The 19,619-nt window shown below is 46.0% G+C and overlaps 1 protein-coding gene and 1 pseudogene across 2 annotated transcripts; both read right to left on the bottom strand.

Moving 5' to 3' along the window:
- Positions 1-285: 285 nt before the first annotated feature.
- DRC2 (dynein regulatory complex subunit 2) lies at positions 286-18,325 on the bottom strand. Of its 2 annotated transcripts, XM_003939108.4 has the most exons (8): positions 17,971-18,324; positions 17,328-17,495; positions 5,102-5,271; positions 4,113-4,251; positions 2,779-2,976; positions 2,354-2,572; positions 791-943; positions 286-706 (listed from the first exon to the last, which is right to left on the bottom strand). In XM_003939108.4, the coding sequence occupies exons 1-8, from the start codon at positions 18,100-18,102 to the stop codon at positions 431-433; spliced, it is 1,455 nt and encodes a 484-aa protein (XP_003939157.1). In that variant the 5' UTR covers positions 18,103-18,324; the 3' UTR covers positions 286-430. The 2 variants fall into 2 exon arrangements, with proteins under 2 accessions (XP_003939157.1, XP_074258693.1); XM_074402592.1 differs by having other exon boundaries at positions 286-943; positions 17,971-18,325.
- On the bottom strand, positions 8,419-9,569 carry LOC101041793 (actin, cytoplasmic 1-like; annotated as a pseudogene).
- Positions 18,326-19,619: the final 1,294 nt, after the last annotated feature.

Genomic DNA, 19,619 nt, shown 5'->3' with positions numbered 1-19,619 from the left:
GCCTGGGGGTGGTAGTTGTAGGCCCTGGATCACCTCTTCCCCTGGCCTCCCCTTGCTGTCCTAACTGACTTTAAGGACCTGGTCTTGAGTCTTTCCATAGGATCTCTAGGTCCTTAAGGTATGGATTTTGGCTCCCATGGTGCCCTGATTCTGAGGAACGATGCCTAATTGAGCAGTGACCCTCCTGGTAGTTGCCTAGCTGTTCTTTCTATTCCCTGGGACCACAGTGTTCCTAGTGTCCTCAGAGTGGACTGCTCTGTCCAATATGCAAAAGATATAAGGAGCTCATAAACTCCATGGAAATTTTTAATAGCAATGTCCCTACATCCCTCTCTCAAAAAAAAAAAAAAAAAATAGGGATTGAAAATATTTTTTTTTCCCCCTTAGATCACGGGGTGTGGAAGATCACGTGGGCTGCTTCAGTGATATTTTAAGTGGTTGGATGTTGCTTATCACCTGGATGGGCTGTAGGTGTGGATGAGGGCTGGGGTAAGTTGCTTCGATGGTTGACTATGAAGAGTGGGTTGAGCTGGCTCAGCACTTCGTCACTCACTGAGATGCCATCCAAGTACTGCTTCAGCATCCCCCGCAGCCTCCCATTGATATCTAGCAGCTGGGCTCGTCTGTGTTGGAGGCTCAGTTGCTCTAGCTTCACTTTGTTGTACCTTTTCCAGAAATTCTCCATCCCTATGTAATCCCCGATCACCTGGAGTGGAGTTACAGGGAGAAAGTGTGCATCAAGACCCATTAGCGAATGCTGCCCAATGCCCCACCATCCCCCAGCCTTTACCTTGGCGAGCTCCTCAGTAAGCTCTTCTAAATTATTCTCCTCAATCCCCTCCTGCTCCTTAGGAGTCAATACTGATGAATAAAAAGGCAGCACTTTTTCTTCCTCAGTTTCAAATTTCCTACATATTTCGGCAAGTTTAAGGATCTTTTCACCCTATTTGAAGCAGGAAGAGAGTTTCTATTAAGAAGGAGGGTAGAGAGGGAAGCTAGTGGAATGGGTTCCCCTGTTTGAACCCAGGAAAGCTACTCATCCAAGTGGGAGACAACAGCAATAAATACATATAGCAAATAGAGGTTACTGCATAACACGCTATTCCAACTATTTTTTAAAAATCATTCATTATTAATTTTTCTTTTTTTTTTTTTGGTTGCCCTACGTTGCCCAGGCTGGTCTCAAACTCTTGGGCTTGAGCAGTCCTCCCACCTTGGCTTCCCAAAGTGCTGAGATTACAGGCATGAGCCACCACGCCTGGCCAATTCATTTCCATTTAAAATGTAGACCGAGCACAGTGGCTCATGCCTGTAATCCCAGCACTTTGGGAAGCCGAGGTAGGTGGATCACTGAGGTCAGGAGTTTGAGAACATCCTAGCCAACATGGTGAAACCCTGGCTCCACTAAAAATAAAAATTTAGCTGAGAGTGATAGTGCGCACCTGTAAAACAATCTACTCAGGAGGCTGAGGCAGGAAAATCACTTAAACTCAGGGGGCAGAGGTTGCAGTTAGCCAAGATCACACCACTGCACTCCAGCCGGGGCAAAAGAGTGAGACTTTGTCTCAAAAAAAAAAAATTAATTAACTGGATGTGGTGGCACATGCCTGTAATCCCAGCTACTCAGGAGGCTGAGGCAGGAGACTCGCTTGAACCTGGGAGGTGGAGGTTGCTGTGAGCTGAGATCGCACCATTGCACTCCAGCCTGGGCAACAAGAGTGAAACTCCGTCTCATTTGAAAAAAAAATTAATTAATTAATGAAATACAATGTAAGAGGGAGCTTGACCTAGTGGCTCATGCCTGCAATTCCAGAATTTTGGAAGGCCAGGGTGGGAGGCCAGGAGTTCAATACTAGCCTGGGCAACGTGGTGAAACCTCCTCTCTACAAAAAATACAAAATTAGCCGTTGAGTGGGGGAGGTGAGGTGGAAGGAATGCTTAAGCCCAGGAGGAAGAGGTTGCAGTGAGCCAAGATGGCACCACCACTCCAATCTGGGAGACAGAGTGAGACCTGTCTCACCAAAAAAAAAAAAAAAAAAAAAAAAAAAAAAAAAATAGCAAGGGGCTCAGCAGAGTGGCTCACATCTCTAATCCCAGCACTTTGGCAAGGCAAGAGGACTGCTTGAGGCCAGGAGTTCCTAACCATCCTGGGCAACATAGTGAGACCCCGTCTCTAGAAATACCATAAATTAATTAATTACAGAGGGGAGGAAACATGGAATAATAAAGGTATTCCAAGTGTCCACTCAGGCAGGAAGCAGGAAGAAGTCTCCTCTATCCTTTCCAAATCCCTTTCACCTTGCAGGAGCCAGGTTCCTTGACTTTGTTCTGACTGCCCTCTCCCCTACGTTACCTTATCAACAATCTTTCGCAGGGCCTTGAGGGCAGCATTACTTTCCAGGGTGAGTTTGACTAAGTTCTTCTGGGATGCTGCTCGGGCCCGAGTCCTTTGGGCCTTAAGTTTTCGCAGTTGTATGAGCACCAATTCCTTGTCATTACGGATATACCGGTTCTCATCTTCACTCTCTCGGCTATGTATCATGATCTTGCCTTTTGAAATAGTTATGGCATCCTAGAGGAACAGAGTAGATTAGGGGAAACACTTGACCAACTGAGGGTCTTCAGTGAGACAGGTGAAAGGGCTGCTTGGGGACTGAAATCAGAGCATGTCATGTTTTCCCAACCAGTGATCAGTGTTGAGGCCCAGAGGAAACAAGGGGAAGAGGAACAGGGGATAACGGAGCAGTTCAAGCAGTATTTCCAGGTGGCTACACTAACCTGTAGCTTCTGTATTTTTTTCATCTGTACTTCAATCTCTTTGGAGCTCTTCTCATCCTTCACCTGCAGGGTCTCAAAGGCAACCTTTCGATCTTCTGTGGCATCAGTGTAATTCTTGAGTACATCCTGGAACTTTCTCCACAGATCTTCTACTATGTTCTCCAGTTGCAGTCTTAGAAAGTGCTTCTCTTCTAAATTCTAGGAAGTGACCCCAAAATAGCAAATGTTTGGAATTAGCTTATTAGTGCCCTTTCACTTCCACCAGCAACCTCACCCTCTTGAACTGTTTGTAGCATAGTTTAGTATAGAGGTCGCCAATGAAAATGCCTACAAAAGAGCAGGCAGCTGATATAGATAAGTTTTGTGGGCTGGGTGGGGCCTGTGGTGACCTGGAGAGGAAGTGCTCCATCTGGGAGGAGGAGGGGCAGTCACTGAGCTCTCTGTGAGCCTTGCCATTTGGAAATGGGGCCCAGTGTTGCCAGATCTTTAAATTTTTCAAGGGAAGTTGAAAATTTAGATGCTTTTGTTAAATCTCCAATTTTTAAGTGTAGGATACTTATTCAAAAAATTTTATAAAGCCCTGTGGGGTAAATAAAAACAAAGACCCCCAATACCCAAACCTAGGTCTGGCTAGTGGACCTCCAGGGCAGTGGAAAGGACTTTGGGTCAAGGGGCAGGAGACCTAGAATCTCCTTCTGGTTCTACCACAAACCAGCAGCGTGACTTTGGCAGGTCATTTTACTTATCTTGACCTTACTTTCTTCATCTGCAAATCACAGGGGTGAAGCCAGATGATCTCTGTGGTGCTTTTTAGCTCTAAAATGCATTCCCTTGACATTTAGAATGGTCTTCCCTCCTAACCAATTTTCACAAACTTACAAAAAGCAGTAGGGATACCTACAGTGGGAATAGATCTTTTACTGACTCTGTTGGCTAAAGGTGCCTCTTCTACCTCTAGTAGCCTTGAGCATTTTTTTCTTTTTTTTTTTTTTTTGTGACAGGGTCTCGCTCTGTCACAGAGGCTGGAGAGCAGTGTTGCTATCACAGTTCACTGCAGCCTCAATCTTCTGGGCTCAAGCAGTCCTCCTACCTCAGTCTCCCAAGTGGCTGGGACCACAGGCACACACTACCATGCCTGGCTATTTTCTTTTTTGGTAGAGATGGGGTCTCCCTATGTTGCCCAGGCTGGTCTTGAACTCCCAGTCTCAAGGGATCCTCCTGCCTCAGCCTCTCAAGGTGCTGGGATTACAGGTGCGAGGCCACTGTGCCCAGCCTCCTTGAGCATTTTTCTATCACCTCTTCCCAGTTCTTGCCCATCTGCTCTCCCTCTGTACCACGTTTTTGAGATCATTCCACATGCTCTGGAACTCCAGCTTGCTTTCATACTCAGAATCCAAATAGTTCTGCTCCATGGCCATGAAGATATCTTGTAGGTAGCGAATCTCTTTCTCATGTTGGTCAATAATCGTCTTCCTGTAAGAGACAAGTCACTATCCCTGCTCTAAGGGATACAGGATATGGACCAATAATGACAATTCAAAGCAGTATGTAATAAATCTATGTGAATGGTACAAACTCTTAGGTACTGATGGAGAACAGAGAGAGGGAAGGCTCTATTCTTTTCAGGGCTAGAAAGAATAAGACTATTTTATTTTGATTTCTGAATGGCTAATACATTCATGTGATACAAAAAAAGTATAAAAGGTTACAGTGAGAAGTTTCCTCCCCATCCCTGTTCCCTGTCAAATGGGTAGGATTTTGATAGTTCAAAGTGGGTAGTTGGTAAAAGGAATTTGAGGAGTTAAATTTAAAAAGAAGAAAAAAAAGAGTTATTTTTTAAAAAAGTAAAGCAATAAATTAGCCAGGCATGGTGGTATGCATTTATAGTCCCAGCTACTGAGGAGGCTCAGGAAGGAGAATTGCTTGAACCCAGGAGGCAGAGGTTGCAGTGAGCTGAGATTGCACCACTGCACTCCAGCCTAGACAACAGAGCAAGACGCCATCTCGAAAGAAGCAAAACAAACCAAAAATAAAAAATAAAAAAAATAAGGAAAAAAATAGTGAAAGAAAAAAAAAAAAAGAAGAAGAAAGTGGGTGGTGAAGGCACACAAACAGGGGCCTGAGGTGGGTAAAGGGAAGGTAGGGCTGCAAGCTTAAGCCCAAGTTTGTTTAAAAGGAACCAAGATATTCTCTGCTGGGAGTCCTGTGATAATCAACATGGGATGTTCCAAGATACTAGTCACTTGTTTACAGGCACCTCCTTGACACAGACTCTGGGCACTCCCCTGGATTCAATTCCCCATCTTCTCTTAGGCCCCCATACCTTTCTGTCTCAAACTCCTTGGTTAGGGCTTCCAGCTCCAGGTTGTAACTTTCCTCCAGGAGACTGAGCCGGCGCCTCTGCAGGGCCAAGAGTTGGTCAACATTGTGCAAGTGGCTGCGCAGGGCACGGGCATACTGCTCCTCGGCTTCAGACAGGTCTTTAGCCAAAGACTAGGTCAGAAAGAGAGAGTTATCATTCCAGCTGAATGGCATCTGTGTGAGAAAATAAAAATGTATTCAGCTGGCAGTTTTTCCTTAGTTCCTAATGCCAATTCTTTGGCTTTAGGAGTGCTGGCTGTCCTCCTCACTCTGTGTAAAGCAAGAGTGATGGCAAGGACTGGGCAAGGTGGCTCATGTCTGTAATCCCATTGGGAAGCCAAAGTGGGAGGATCACTTGAGCCTGGGAGCTCAAGACTAGCCTGGGCAAGATAGTGAGACCCCCATCTCTACAACAACAACAAAAACTATAAAAATTAGCCAGGCTATAGTCCCAGCTAGTCACAAGACCTGGGCAGGAGGATTGTTTGAGCCCAGGAGTTCAAGGTTGCAGTGAGCTGTGATCATACCATTGCACTCCAGCCTGGGTGACAGAACAAGACCTTGTCTTAAAAAAAAAGTGGGTGGGGGGGGATTGGGACTGAGCGCGGTGGCTCATGCCTGTAATCCCAGCACTTTGGGAGGCCAAAGCAAGCGGACCACAAGGTCAGGAGTTCAAGACCAGCCTGACCCCATCATGGTCATGGTAAAACCCCATCTGTACTAAAAATACAAAAATTAGCCAGGTGTGGTGGTGTGTGCCTATAATCTAGCTACTCAGGAGGTTGAGACAGGAGAATCACTTGAACCCAGGAGGTGGAGGTTGCAGTGAGCTGGGATTATGCCACTTCACTCCAGCCTGTGCAACAGAATGAGAATCTGTCTCAACAACAACAAAAAAGTGAGAGCAAGGTGCCCCCCGAAGCTACCCAGTGTCCTGTGGACAACTAACATTTACAGTGATGGAGCTGCCACTGAAAGACTGAAAGGAATCAGGGACTCCTGGAGAAATGGGTCTGATGCAGAATATAAGTTGATCCTGGGCATCTTTTTTTTTTTTTTTTTTTTTGAGATGGAGTCTCACTCTGTCACTAGCCTGGAGTGCAATGGTACAATCCCAGCTCACTGCAACCTCCACCTCCTGGGTTCAAGCGATTCTCCTGCCTCAGCCTCCCAAGTAGCTGGGACTCCAGGTGTGTGCCACCATGCCCAGCTAATTTTTTTGTATTTTTATTAGAGACACGGTTTCGTCATGTTGGTCAGGATGGTCTCAATCTATTGACTCCATGATCTGCCTGCCTCAGCCTCCCAAAGTGCTGGGATTACAGGCATGAGCCACCACACCAAGCTGAACCTGGGGTTTCTTATCATACAAGATAGCAAAGAAACTATCACAGACCAAAAGGGGGCTGGGCACAGTGGCTCACACCTGTAATCCCAGCATTTTGGGAGGCTGAGGTGGGCGGATCACGAGGCCAGGAGTTCAAGACTAGCCTGGCCAACATAGTGAAACCCCATTTCTACTAAAAACACAAAAATTAGCTGGGTGTTATGGTGAGCCGAGATCATGCCACTGCTCTCCAGCCTGGGCAACAGTGAGACTGTCTCAAAAACAAACAAACAAAGGGTCACACCAGAAGGACCCAGGAACCAACATGAAGTGACTCACTGAGGCAGATTTTCCAAAGGAAAAGCACAGCAATATCTCCTATCCTACAATTCTCTGCTATGTGACCTTGCCACTCCCCTATCAAAAAATGGTGTCTCTTCTTCCAGCTCCTTGAATTTGGGCAGACCCTATTACTACATGGGTTAATAGAATACAGTGGAAGTGACACTATACCAGTCCCAGGCATAAGCTTTGGCTGGCCTGCCAGTTTCTGCTTCCTGCCCGTTAGAATGCTTATTCTTAGGATGGTCCCTCCAGGATCCTAACAGTCATGCTGTGAGAAGCCGAATGCACATAATTTTTTTTTTTTTTTTTTTTTAAGATGGAGTCTTGTTCTGTTGTCGAGGCTGGAGTGCAGTGGCGAGATCTCAGCTCACTGCACCTCTGCTTCCTGGGTTCAGGAGATTCTCCTGCTTCAGCCTCCCAGAGTAGATTACAGGTGTGCACCACCACATCTGACTAATTTTTGTATTTTTTAGTAGAGATGGGGTTTCACCAGGTTGGTCAGGCTGGTCCCAAACTCCTGACCTCATGATCCGCCCGCCTCGGCCTCCCAAAGTGTTGGGATTACAGGCGTGAGCCACCACGCCCAGCCCAAAAAATTTTTTTTAAATCAGTTATCACTGGAGGATGCCAGACAACCAGTTTTTAAAAACTGGTAACTAAGAAAGAGAAACAATCAAGCTTTTATCTTGCCTTTCCTATATAAACTATAGCTCTGAATAATTGAATAGAAAATGAGAGGACGTATCTCTTTTCAGAAATACTCAAGCTAATGAACAAAAAATGAATGATACTATTAGAAAATCAGGTATGGTACAGTGGCTCAGACCTGTAATTCCAGATTTTTGGGAAGCTGAGGCAGGAGGATCATTTGAAGCCAAGGTTTGAGGCTAAGAGTTTGAGACTAACCTGGGCAACAGAGTAAGGCCCCATCTCTATTTCTTTTTCTTTCTTTCTTTTTTTTTTTTTTCCTTACTGGATCATGCATCCAGACTCCATCTCTGTTTTTTTGTCTTCCTTTTTTTTTTTTTTAAGGTGTACACTTTATTCAACTGGTCTCAAGTCAGTGTACAGGTAAGCCCTGGCTGCCTCCACCCACTCCCAGGGAGACCAAAAGCCTTCATACATCTCAAGTTGAGGGACAAAAAAAAAAGGAGTAGCCACAGAGGCTAAAATCTTTCAAAATAAAATAAAAAATATTAAGGCGAAATTTAAAAAATTTTCATTACATAATTTACAACAAAAGCAATGCTGTTACCTCCCCTGTGTGGACTTGGGAGAGGACTGGACCATTCTCCTTAGAGAGAAGTGGGGTGGCTTTTGGGAGGGCAAGGGACGTGGCTTTTGGGAGGGCAAGGGACTTCCTGTAACAATACATCTCACGATATTTAGAATGTCTTTAAAAAAACAACGTACACAATCAAGTCCTTGGCCACACTGTAGAACTTTGAGGGATGCTCACTCCAGCCGACTGTTCCAGTTTTTAAATCCTGAGTCAAGCCAAAAAAAAAAAAAAAAAAAACCAAAACGAAACAACAACAACAAAAATAAAGCCATGCCAATTTCATCTTGTTTTCAGCGCAAGTTAGGTTTTGTCAAGAAAGGGTGTAATGCAACTGAGACACCTAGAAGCATTTGCGGTGGACGATGGAGGGGCCAGACTCATTGTACTCCTGCTTGCTGATCCACATCTACTGGAAGGTGGACAGCGAGGCCAGGATGGAGCCACTGATCCACACGGAGTACTTGCGCTCAGGAGGAGCGATGATCTTGATCTTCATCGTGCTGGGTGTCAGGGCAGTGATCTCCTTCTGCATCCTGTCAGCGATGCCAGGGTACAAGGTGGTACCACCAGACAGCACTGTGTTGGCATACAGATCTTTGCGGATGTCCACGTCACATTTCATGATGGAGTTAAAGGTAGTTTCGTGGATGCCACAAGATTCCATGCCCAGGAAAGAAGGCTGGGAGAGCGCCTCAGGGCAGCGGAACCGCTCGTTGCCGATGGTGATGACCTGACCATCGGGCAGCTCACAGATCTTCTCCAGGGAGGAGCTGGAGGCTGCCATGGCCATCTCCTGCTCCAAGTCCAGGATGACGTGGCACAGCTTCTCCTTGATGTCACGAACGATTTCCCGCTCAGCCGTGGTGGTGAAGCTGTAGCCGTGCTCAGTGAGGATCTTCATGAGGTAGTCAGTCAGGTCCCGGCCAGCCAGGTCCAGACACAGGATGGCATGGGGGAGGGCATACCCCTCATAGATGGGCAACAGTGTGGGTGACTCCGTCACCAGAGTCCATCACGATGCCAGTGGTACAGCCAGAGGCATACAAGGAAAGCACGGCCTGGATGGCCACATACGTGGCTAGGGTGTTGAAGGTCTCAAAACATGATCTGAGTCATCTTCTCATGGTTGGCCTTGGGGATCAAGGGGGCCTCAGTAAGCAGCATGGGGTGCTCTTCAGGAGCCACACGCAGCTTGTTGTAGAAAGTGTGGTGGCAGATCTCCATGTCGTCCCAGTTGATGACAATGCCATGCTCGATGGGGTACTTCAGGGTCAGGATGCCTCTCTTGCTCTGGGCCTCGTCACCCACATAGGAGTCCTTCTGACCCATGCCCACCATCACACCCTGGTGCCTGGGGCACCCCACAATGGAGGGGAAGACTGCCCGGGGAGCATCATCGCCCGCGAAGCTGGCCTTGCACATGCTGGAGCCGTTGTCGACAAGTGCAGTAATATCATCCATGGTGAGCTGGCGGTGGGTGTGGACGGACCACGGAGCGGCAAGCGCGAGGCTCTGGGCTGGCGGGGTGGACGCGGTCTCAGCGGTCTGTTTTCTTTTCTTTTTTTTTTTTTTTAATTTTTTTTTCTTTTTTTTAAGGGGAGGGGAGGGGAGGAGAAGGAGGGGACGGGCTTTTTTGTCTTTTGAGTCAAGGTCTTGCTCTGTCACCCAGGCTGAGGTCAAATGGCATGATCACAGCTCACTGCAGCCTCAACCTCCCAAGGCTCAATTGATCTTCCACCTCAGCCTCCCAAATAGTTGGGACTACAGGAACACACCACCATGCCCAGCTAATTTTCAAGTTTTTTTGTAGGGGTTTCCACTATGTTGCCCAGGCTGGTCTTGACCTCCTAGGCTCAAACAATCTGCCAGCCTCCCAAAGTGTTGAGATTACAAGCATGAACCACTGTGCCTGGTCCCATCTCTACTTCTAAAATAAAATGTAAACATTTTAAAAATAAGCATTTTTGCATCTCCCAATGATTTAATGGATCAACAGCTGCTAACATCACAAAAAGAGAGCTACACAATATGTGCCTCTTGGTAGAATACAGTATCTCTAAGCATCTAAATCCAATTACCAAAATACAGGAAATATAGAGGTCAAAGTAATGTGTTAAACTACAATACAGAATACTATGCAGTTGTAAAATAAGAAGCTCTTTATGGGAAAATATGGAACAATCTCATATATGTATATATGAGCATGATCTCAGCTCACTGCAACCTCTGCCTCCCACGCTCAGGTGATCCTCCTGCCTCAGCCTTCTCAATAGCTGGGACGATAGGCACATGACACCACACCTGTCTAATTTTTGGATTCTTAGTAAAGACAGGGTTTTACCATGTTGCCCAGGCCAGTCTCCAGCTCCTAAGCTCAAGTGATCTGCCTGCCTTGTCCTCCCAAAGTGCTGGGATTTCAGGCATGAGCCACCGTGCTTGGCCTCCAAGATATATTATTAAGTGAGAAACGCAAGGGGGTAGAATAGTATATAATACAATCATTTACGTAAAAAAAGAAAAAAAATTCCTTATGAAACGAGAATTATTGGAAGGAACCCTGGGTACCTGGAAGGCACTGGTGGGAAGAAACTTTTCTCTATATAACCTTTTTTGCTTTTGAATTTTGAATAATGTGAATGTATTACCTTCAAAAAAGTGAAACAAGATTAAACAGAGGCTGGGTGTGGTGGCTTATGCCTGTAATTCAAGCACTTTGGAAGCCAAGGTGGGCAGATCACCTGAGGTCAGGAATTCAAGACCAGCCCAACCAACATGGTGAAACCCTGTCTTAAAAAAAAAAAAAAAAAGATAATCCCAGCACTTTGGGAGGCCGAGGCGGGTGGATCACGAGGTTGAGAGATCGAGACCATCCTGGTCAACATGGTGAAACCCCGTCTCTACTAAAAATACAAAAAATTAGCTGGGCATGGTGGCACATGCCTGTAATCCCAGCTACTCAGGAGGCTGAGGCAGGAGAATTGCCTGAACCCAGGAGGCGGAGGTTGCGGTGAGCCGAGATCATGCCATTGCACTCCAGCCTGGGTAACAAGAGCGAAACTCTGTCTCAAAAAAAATAAATAAATAAATAAAAATAAAAGATTAAACAGAAAAGCATTTATAGAATTGCCCACCTGATCCAGGCACCTTGAGTCTGCTCACTGTAAACTACCATGACCTCTACACAGAGACAGTTTTTACCTTACATGTTTACAATGAAAAAAGGATCCTGCCGGGCGCGGTGGCTCAAGCCTGTAATCCCAGCACTTTGGGAGGCCGAGGCGGGTGGATCACGAGGTCGAGAGATCGAGACCAACCTGGTCAACATGGTGAAACCCCGTCTCTACTAAAAATACAAAAAAAATTAGCTGGGCATGGTGGTGCGTGCCTATAATCCCAGCTACTCAGGAGGCTGAGGCAGGAGAATTGCCTGAACCCAGGAGGCGGAGGTTGCGGTGAGCCGAGATCGTGCCATTGCACTCCAGCCTGGGTAACAAGAGTGAAACTCCGTCTCAAAAAAAAAAAAAAAAAAAAGAAAGTGTGCCAGGACAACTGGAGAAGAAATGGAGATGAGAATTCCAGATACAGAGAACAGGATGTGCAAAGGCACAGGTAAGAAACAAAGCTGGCTGTATGAAAAGTACAGGTAGGAACCAAATCCTGAAGGGCTTTGATGTTCTTACTATGGAGTTTGGATTTTTTTCCTGTACATAGAGGAACCGCTAAGTATTTAAGCAGTAGAGTAACAGGATTAGGTTTCTGCTTTAGCAAGGTAATTCTGGTACTCACGCCTATAATCCCAGCACTGGGAGGCCGAGGTGGGCAGATCACCTGAAACCAGGAGTTTGAGACCAGCCTGGCCAGCGTGGCGAGACCCCATCTCTACTAAAAATGCAAAAATCAGCCAGACCAGTGGCAGACTCCTGTAATCCCAGCTACTCAGGAGGCTGAGGCAGGAAAATCATTTGAACCCAGGAGGTAGAGGTTGCAGTAAGCCAAGATTGTGCCACTGCATTCCCCACCTGGGTGACAGAGTGAGACTCTGACTCAAAAAAAGAAAGAAAGAAAGATAATCCCAGCAGTTTTGTAGAGAATCTAGAGGCAGTTTAGTGTGAAAGGTGGAAAACAGGAAACTACTATTAATAGTTTAGGTTAGAGATGATGCCCAGGTCTCAACTACAGCAGGACAGTGGAAAAGAACAGCAGGGTATAGCTTTGAAAACTACTTTAAAGTAGATGACTTGTACCACTCTTAGTAAGAAAGGTCAGGGATACATGTAAAATCTAGGATGGACTGGGCCTAGTGGCTCATGCCTATAATCCTAGCACTTTGGGAGGCCAAAGTGGGAGGACAGCTTGAGGCCAGGAATTCAAGACCAGCATGGGCAACATCGCGAAACTGCATCTCTACAAAAAAAATCTGTTAGGTGAGGTGGTGTGCACCTGTGGTCCTAACTACTCCAGAGGGTGTGAAGTGGGAGGATCAGCCTGGACAACACAGCAAGACCTTGTCTCTACTAAAAATTTAAAAATAATTTTAAAATTTAGCCAGTAGTAGTGAGAGCCTGTAGTCCCAACTACTCAGGTGGGAGGATCACTTGAGCCAAGGAGCTTGAGTGTAGTGAGCTATGATCATGCTACTGCACTTCAACATGGACAACAAAGAGAGACTCTGTCTGAAAATACAATACAATACAATAAAGCCAGGGTAATAAGTAACATTGTCTGGCCCTAGAACACTGGTTAAAGGGTCAGATGGCCAGACTCAGAAATCTGGGGAATGCCAAAGTGCAAAGGATGGAGACAGCAAGATCAACTCACTGGGGCCGGGCGCGGTGGCTCATGCCTGTAATCCTAGCACTTTGGGAGGCCAAGGTGGGTGGATCACCTGAGGTCAGGAGTTCAAGACCAGCCTGGCCATCATGGTGAAACCCCATCTTTAAAAAAAAAAAAAAAGATAGGCCGGGCACGGTGGCTCAAGCCTGTAATCCCAGCACTTTGGGAGGCCGAGGCGGGTGGATCACGAGGTCGAGAGATCGAGACCATCCTGGTCAACATGGTGAAACCCCGTCTCTACGAAAAATACAAAAAAATTAGCTGGGCATGGTGGCGCATGCCTGTAATCCCAGCTACTCAGGAGGCTGAGGCAGGAGAATCGCCTGAACCCAGGAGGCGGAGGTTGCGGTGAGCCGAGATCACGCCATTGCACTCCAGCCTGGGTAACAAGAGTGAAACTCCGTCTCAAAATAAATAAATAAATAAATAAATAAATAAATAAATAAACTCACTAGAGTGAATGGTTTATATCCCAGAGGTAGGAAAAATGACAGAATGGTGTATTGCAAGCCAAAGGAGAGTTTCAAGATCCAGGGCATGACCAAAAATGTCAGTGTCATAGAGAGGTCAGGTTACATAAAGACTAAATGATGAAAAGTAGCCACAGCTCTGAACTGGCGGCCTTTACCTGAGCAGTTTCCTAGAGGGGGTAGAAATCAGATGCTGTGGGATACAGGATAAAAAGGGAAGCAAACAAGTAGAGATGGTGAGTGAGGATCACTAATATTTGCACATTTAATATGTGCAGTCTTATGCAGTAATGACCTTGAAGGTAGTTAATATTAACAGTGTGTGATTTACCTAAGCAAGGACTGTTATCATAAGCTGCAAGGCTATGTGTAGGAAAAAGTTAATTGTCTCATGGGTGAACCTGGTCAACTACTCAGCTTCCCTTAACCCATTCATGCTGGAGGTTGCAAATTTTTTGCGTCAAAAAATCACACCTTGGTGATGACCTTGACCAGTACAATATACATAACTCCCACAACCTTAGCGTTCCAATAATGGAGCACTAGGCAATCAACACTGATGTTCTCATCAAGTGTTTGATAACTTCCAATAGGTGTCTGAAAAAGCCTCTTAAAAATCCATAAGGCATCCGGGCGCAATGGCTCACGCCTGTAATCCCAGCACTTTGGGAGGCCGAGGCGGGTGGATCACAAGGTCAGGAATTCGAGACCAGCCTCGCCAAAATGTTGAAACCCCGTCTCTACTAAAAATACAAAAATTAGCTGGGCGCGGTGGCACATGCCTGTAATCCCAGCTACTCAGGAGGCTGAGGCGGGAGAATTGCTTGAACCTGGGAGGTAGAGGTTGCAGTGAGCCAAGATCGTGCCATTGCACTGGGTGACAGAGCGAGACTTTGTAAAAAAAAAAAAAAAAAAAAAAAAAAAAAATCCATAAGGCATACGCCATGCGTGTTGGCTCACACCTGTAATCCCCACTTTGGGAGGCTGAGGCAGGTGGATCACCTGAGGTCAGGAATTCCAGACCAGCCTGGCCAACATGGTGAAACCCTGTCTCTACTAAAAATACAAAAATTAGGTTGGCAATGCCAAGGCACTTCTACATCTGTGAGCTGAGCATTCTTGAGGTCATCTGAACCTTCTGACTGAGAAAAGATGGTCAACGTCTTGAAAGGAGTGCTTACAGAATGTGATCCTGCCATGAAGCAGTTTATTCTGTGTTTGGATGAGTCCAGTGCCCTGGGGAAGAAGTTCATCATTCAAGACATTGATGACACTCACATCATTGTAATAGCAGAATTGGTTAATGTCCTCCAGGAGAAAGTGGGTGAATTAATGGACCAAAAATGCTTGATTTTCAGCCTTGAGGGGGAAAAAATGGACCAAAAATGCTTTTTTCCTTACCCAGAAATGAAAATGCTTAATATGGACAATTGAGGACTTATAAGCAGCAAATGTGAAAGACTTGCCACTAAATACCTTAGGTGACTGATTAGACATAGAGGGTTGTTTTAGGAGCATGCCACAGGAAAGACCAAGGGATCATTTGTTCAGGAAAAAAAAAAAAACCTGAACTGATTGTATTATACCATAGAATTTAAAAAAGAATTCTATTTCTCTTTAATTTTAACAAAAATTAGCTAGGCTTTGTAGAGCACATCTGTAGTCCCAGCTACTCGGGAGGCTGAGGCAGGAGAGTCACTTGAACCTGGGAAGCAGAGGTCAGAGTAAGCCGAGATTGTGCCACTGCACACCAGCTTGGGTGACAAGAGTAAAACTCAGTGGCTGGGTGTGGTAGCTCATGCCTGTAATCCCAGCACTTTGGGAGGCCAAGGCGGGCAGATCACCTGTGGTCGGGAGTTCAAGACCAGTCTGACCAACACGAAGAAATCCCATCTCTACGAAAAATACAAAATTAGCTCAGCGTGGTGGCACATGCCTGTAATCTCAGCTACTCAGGAGGCTGAGGCAGGAAAATTGCTTGAACCTGGGAGGTGGAGGTTGCAGTGAGCCGAGATCACGCCATTGCACTCCAGCCTGGGCAACAAGATCAAAACTGCATCTCAAAAAGAAAAGAAAAGAGCGCCGGGCGCGGTGGCTCAAGCCTGTAATCCCAGCACTTTGGGAGGCCAAGGCGGGTGGATCACAAGGTCAAGAGATCGAGACCATCCTGGTCAACATAGTGAAACCCCATCTCTACTAAAAATACAAAAAATTAGCTGGGCATGGTGGCACGTGCCTGTAATCCCAGCTACTCAGGAGCCTGAGGCAGGAGAATTGTCTGAGCCCAGCAGGCGGAGGTTGCGGTGAGCCGAGATGGCACCATTGCACTCCAGCCTGGGTAACAAGAGCGAAACTCCGTCTCAAAAAAAAAAGAAAAGAAAAGAAACTCCACCTTAAAAAAAAAAATCCATAAGGTATAACTGGTGGGGTTTGGACTTCTAATGAATGATAGTTATTGCAAATTTGAGGACTTTTTTTTTTTTTTTTTGAGATAGATTCTTGCTCTGTCACCCAGGAGTCTTGCTCTGTCACCCAGGGTGGAGTGCAGTGGTGCGATGTCAGCTCACTGCAACCTTCAACTCCTGGGTTCAAGTGATCTCCTGCCTCAGCCTCCTGAGCAGCTGGGACTACAGGCGTGTGCCACCATGCCTGACTAATTTTTGTATTTTTAGTAGGGTTTCATCTTGTTGGCCAGGATGATCTCGATCTCTTGATCTCGTGATCTGCCTGCTTCGGCCTCCTAAAGTGCTGGGATTATAGGCGTGTGTCACTGCGTCTGGCTTTAGGACTCTTAATATATATTTCTTGAAGCTGCCCAGGGTCTGCTGAACTTTTTCCCCCAGGGTTTAGGCTGAGAAAGAGAAATGTATGTTTTCTATAGGGGGAATACTATATTGGCAATGTACACTTTGCTGTTACTGTGGGCTTTGTTTTGTTTAAAATGGAAAATACTCTGGTTAGCCACAGTGGCTTACACGTGTAATCCCAGCACTTGGGGAAGCTAAGGTGGGTGGATCACAGGTCAGGAGATCGAGACCATCCTGGCTAGCACAGTGAAACCCCGTCTCTACTAAAAATACAGAAATTAGCTGAGTGTGGTGGTGCACACCTGTAGTCCCAGCTACTCGAGAGGCGGAGGCAGGAGAATCACTTGAACCCGGGAGGCGGAGGTTGCAGTGAGCTAAGATCGCACCACTGCACTCCAGCCTGGCGACAGAGTGAGACTCCATCTCAAAACAAAGAAATAAATAAATAAAATGAAATGGAAAAGACTAAGGAAAAGGCAGCAAATGGAAGCAGAATGTTAAAAGATGAAACATAGGGTAGAGAAAATCCCTTAGCGGAAAAGATAGGATGGAATCAAGAACTCAAGAACTGGCCAAGAGCAAAAGGATGGCTGATTGAATTGCTTAGAAATCCAGAACTGCTCTTACCCATGGAGATCTCGGTATTATCCAGGGCCACTGAAGTTTAATTAAGAGGCCAAACAATTTGGTTGAATGGAGCACTAGAGTGGAGGTCAAGAAACACATGCTGGAGTCCTAGCTCTCTCACTGGCTAGCTGTGTGACCTTGAGCAAGTCAGTTCCCCTCTGGAACTGAGCCTTCTGACATGGAAATGAAGGTGTGGGACTCATTTCAAGTCACTGGGTGATGTCTACTGTGCCTTACAACTCTGCTATCGGATAGTACTGGTTTCAGGCAGTAGATGACCAAGGAGAGTGGCTCCTCTAAGGGAAGGAGAGGGATGAAAGACAGCCCAATATTCTATTTTTTATTTCTGTGAAAACTGTTATTACCAATAGCCTGGCTTTCTCACAGCCTGTGTCTTGTGAGGGGTTTAGGATGGATTACTTAATTCACTAGGCTGATTCTATGAAGAGAAGAGGTCAGGAAGCCATACTCAAGGTTTCCTTGGAAACAGTGCCTACCTTGATGACATTGTCCTTACAGTCCACCACTCGTTCAAATGTTTGGCTGAGGATCTCAATGTCCTTAAGAAGTTCTCTGGTCTTGACTTCCCGAAGGACGGTTCTCCACTGTGTGTTAATCTTATTAAGGTTCAGAGCACTGTTGTGTTCCTCCTTGGCCAGCTTGTCCTATGTGAAGGAATAAATATACCTCCAGGAAGTCAGGGCCTTTCAATACAACAAACAAGATCTCACTCTTAATTTGTCAGATGACACCTTACTCTTTTTCCATGGGAACGGCTTGATGGAATTTAGGGAGGGCAAGGGTAAATTTCCTTCAGGGTGGGAGCATCAGAGTAGGATGTTGTTTGTAATGACCTATCTCCAAGGAGAGCATCAGCCTTCCAGACAGCTGGGACAGCTGACAGGACCTACTGTCCTAGTTCTGGGATTCAGTAGAGACTGCCAAGCTGTATACTACGCACCCCCTCCATGCTTTGCAGAGAACACCCCCGCCTCCCAAACAATGTTGCCTGAAATCTAAGTATATCTGGGTCTCAGGATTTCCGGAGGGGAGGTCGGGATGAAATGAGGTTTCCTCAGTGACAGGGCCAGCGCAAGGGGAGGATGGGGTTAGGCAGGACATAATGCAAAAGGCCATCACCTTCAAGAACTGGCTGAGGAGCCTCTCCTTCTTTTTGGCCATCTCCTCCTCTGCCAGCAATTTCTGCTGAAACAGAAGCAGCTGCTCCTCATCGGACAGGGGCGTCTTGGCCTTTTTTTCTTTCTTAAGCATAGCGGGGCAGGTGATTGGATCCGGGAAAGAAGCCTCGGCCCGCCTCGGCCCGCGTTATAGAGCGTAGAAGAAAAATGTCCCTAGAAAGGGGCCTTCCAGAACTGCCCCTTGTTGTGGGAGGTTGTGGGACCAGACATTTCAGCCCTCGAACAAGAGAGGGCCCTGCTACCTGTGAGGCTGCGCGCTCCAGCGGAAAGAGGCGTCTAGTCTCCTAGCAACGAGGATCTCACTAATGTGGAGAGGCGACGGGCTAGAAGAGTTCCTGTCTTGGAGCGCCCCCTACCCAATGGAGGACCGCGGTCGGTTTTGAGGGAGGGTCTTTTTACCTCTCAAAAATCTGTCTCCCCAGGGCTCTTTGAAAAACCTTCCTCAGAATCCTTGTGAAGCCCAAGATTGTCAAAAAGAGAATCAAGACGTTCATCCCGCGTCTGACCGATATGTCAAAACTAAGCGTAACTGGCGGAAATCCAGAGGTATTGACAACAGGTTTTGTAGAAGGTTCAAGGGACAGATCTTGATGCCCAAGATAGTGGGAGCAGCAACAACAACAAAAACACAAAGCACATGCTACCCAGTGGCTTCCGTTAAGTTCCTGGTCCACAATGCCAAGAAGCTGGAAGTGCTGCTTATGTGCCACAAATCTTAAGAATGCTGAGATCGCTCACAGTATTTCCTCCAAGACCGCAAGGCCATCATGGAAAGAGCTGCCCAGCTGGCCGTCAGAGTCGCCAACCCCAATGCAGGGCTGCGCAGCGAGGAAAATGAATAGACAACTTCTGTGCATGTTTTGTGTTTAAAGAAAACGTCAGGAGTTTAAGACCAGCCTGGCCATCATGGTGAAGCCGCATCTTTAAAAAAAATTAAAAAATAAAGGAAACTGTAAAAACTGCGAAAAAAAAGAAGCAACAACAATAACAAAAACCTTTTTGTTTGTTGGCTTGTTTTTAATAGACAGACCATAATAAAAAAGATAAATGTTGCAGCGAATGTGGAGAAATGGGAACCCTCATATATTGGTGGTAGAAATGTAAAATGGTGTAGCCAGGTTGGAAAACAGTTTGGTAACTTTTAAAATGATTTATTTATTTATTTATTTATTTATTTATTTATTTATTTACTGAGACTTAGTTTCACTCTTGTTGCCCAGGCTAGAGTGCAATGGCATGATCTCGGCTCACCGCAGCCTCAGCTTCCCGGGTTCAAGAAATTCTCCTGCTTCAGCCTCCCGAGTAGCTGGGATTACAGGCATGCACCACCACACCTGGCTAATTTTGTATTTTTAGTAGAGATGGGATTTCACCATGTTGGCCAGGCTGGTCTCAAACTCCTGACCTCAGGTGATCCACCCACCTCGATCTCCCAAAGTGCTGGGATTACAGGCATGAGCCATGGCACCCAGCCTGGCAATTTTTTAAAACGTATTTTTTCTTTTCTTTTCTTTTCTTTTTTTTAAATTTATTTGGGTATTTTTTGTTATTTTTATTTTTTACTTTTTATTAATTTTTTAAAAATGTTAA

This window comes from Saimiri boliviensis, chromosome 7, assembly GCF_048565385.1.
Source record: "Saimiri boliviensis isolate mSaiBol1 chromosome 7, mSaiBol1.pri, whole genome shotgun sequence".
NCBI classification, from domain to species: Eukaryota; Metazoa; Chordata; class Mammalia; order Primates; family Cebidae; genus Saimiri; species Saimiri boliviensis.
This window is presented reverse-complemented; position numbering and strand designations above follow the sequence as displayed.

Excerpts from the sequence above, each read along its gene's own strand:
- DRC2 (XM_074402592.1), bottom strand. The coding sequence starts at position 18,102 with ATGCTTAAGAAAGAAAAAAAGGCCAAGACGCCCCTGTCCGATGAGGAG. Across the intron at positions 5,272-17,327 it reads GTAAGGACAATGTCATCAAG|TCTTTGGCTAAAGACCTGTC; the intron begins GTAGGCACTGTT and ends TTTCTGACCTAG. Across the intron at positions 944-2,353 it reads TGCGAAAGATTGTTGATAAG|GGTGAAAAGATCCTTAAACT; the intron begins GTAACGTAGGGG and ends TGCTTCAAATAG.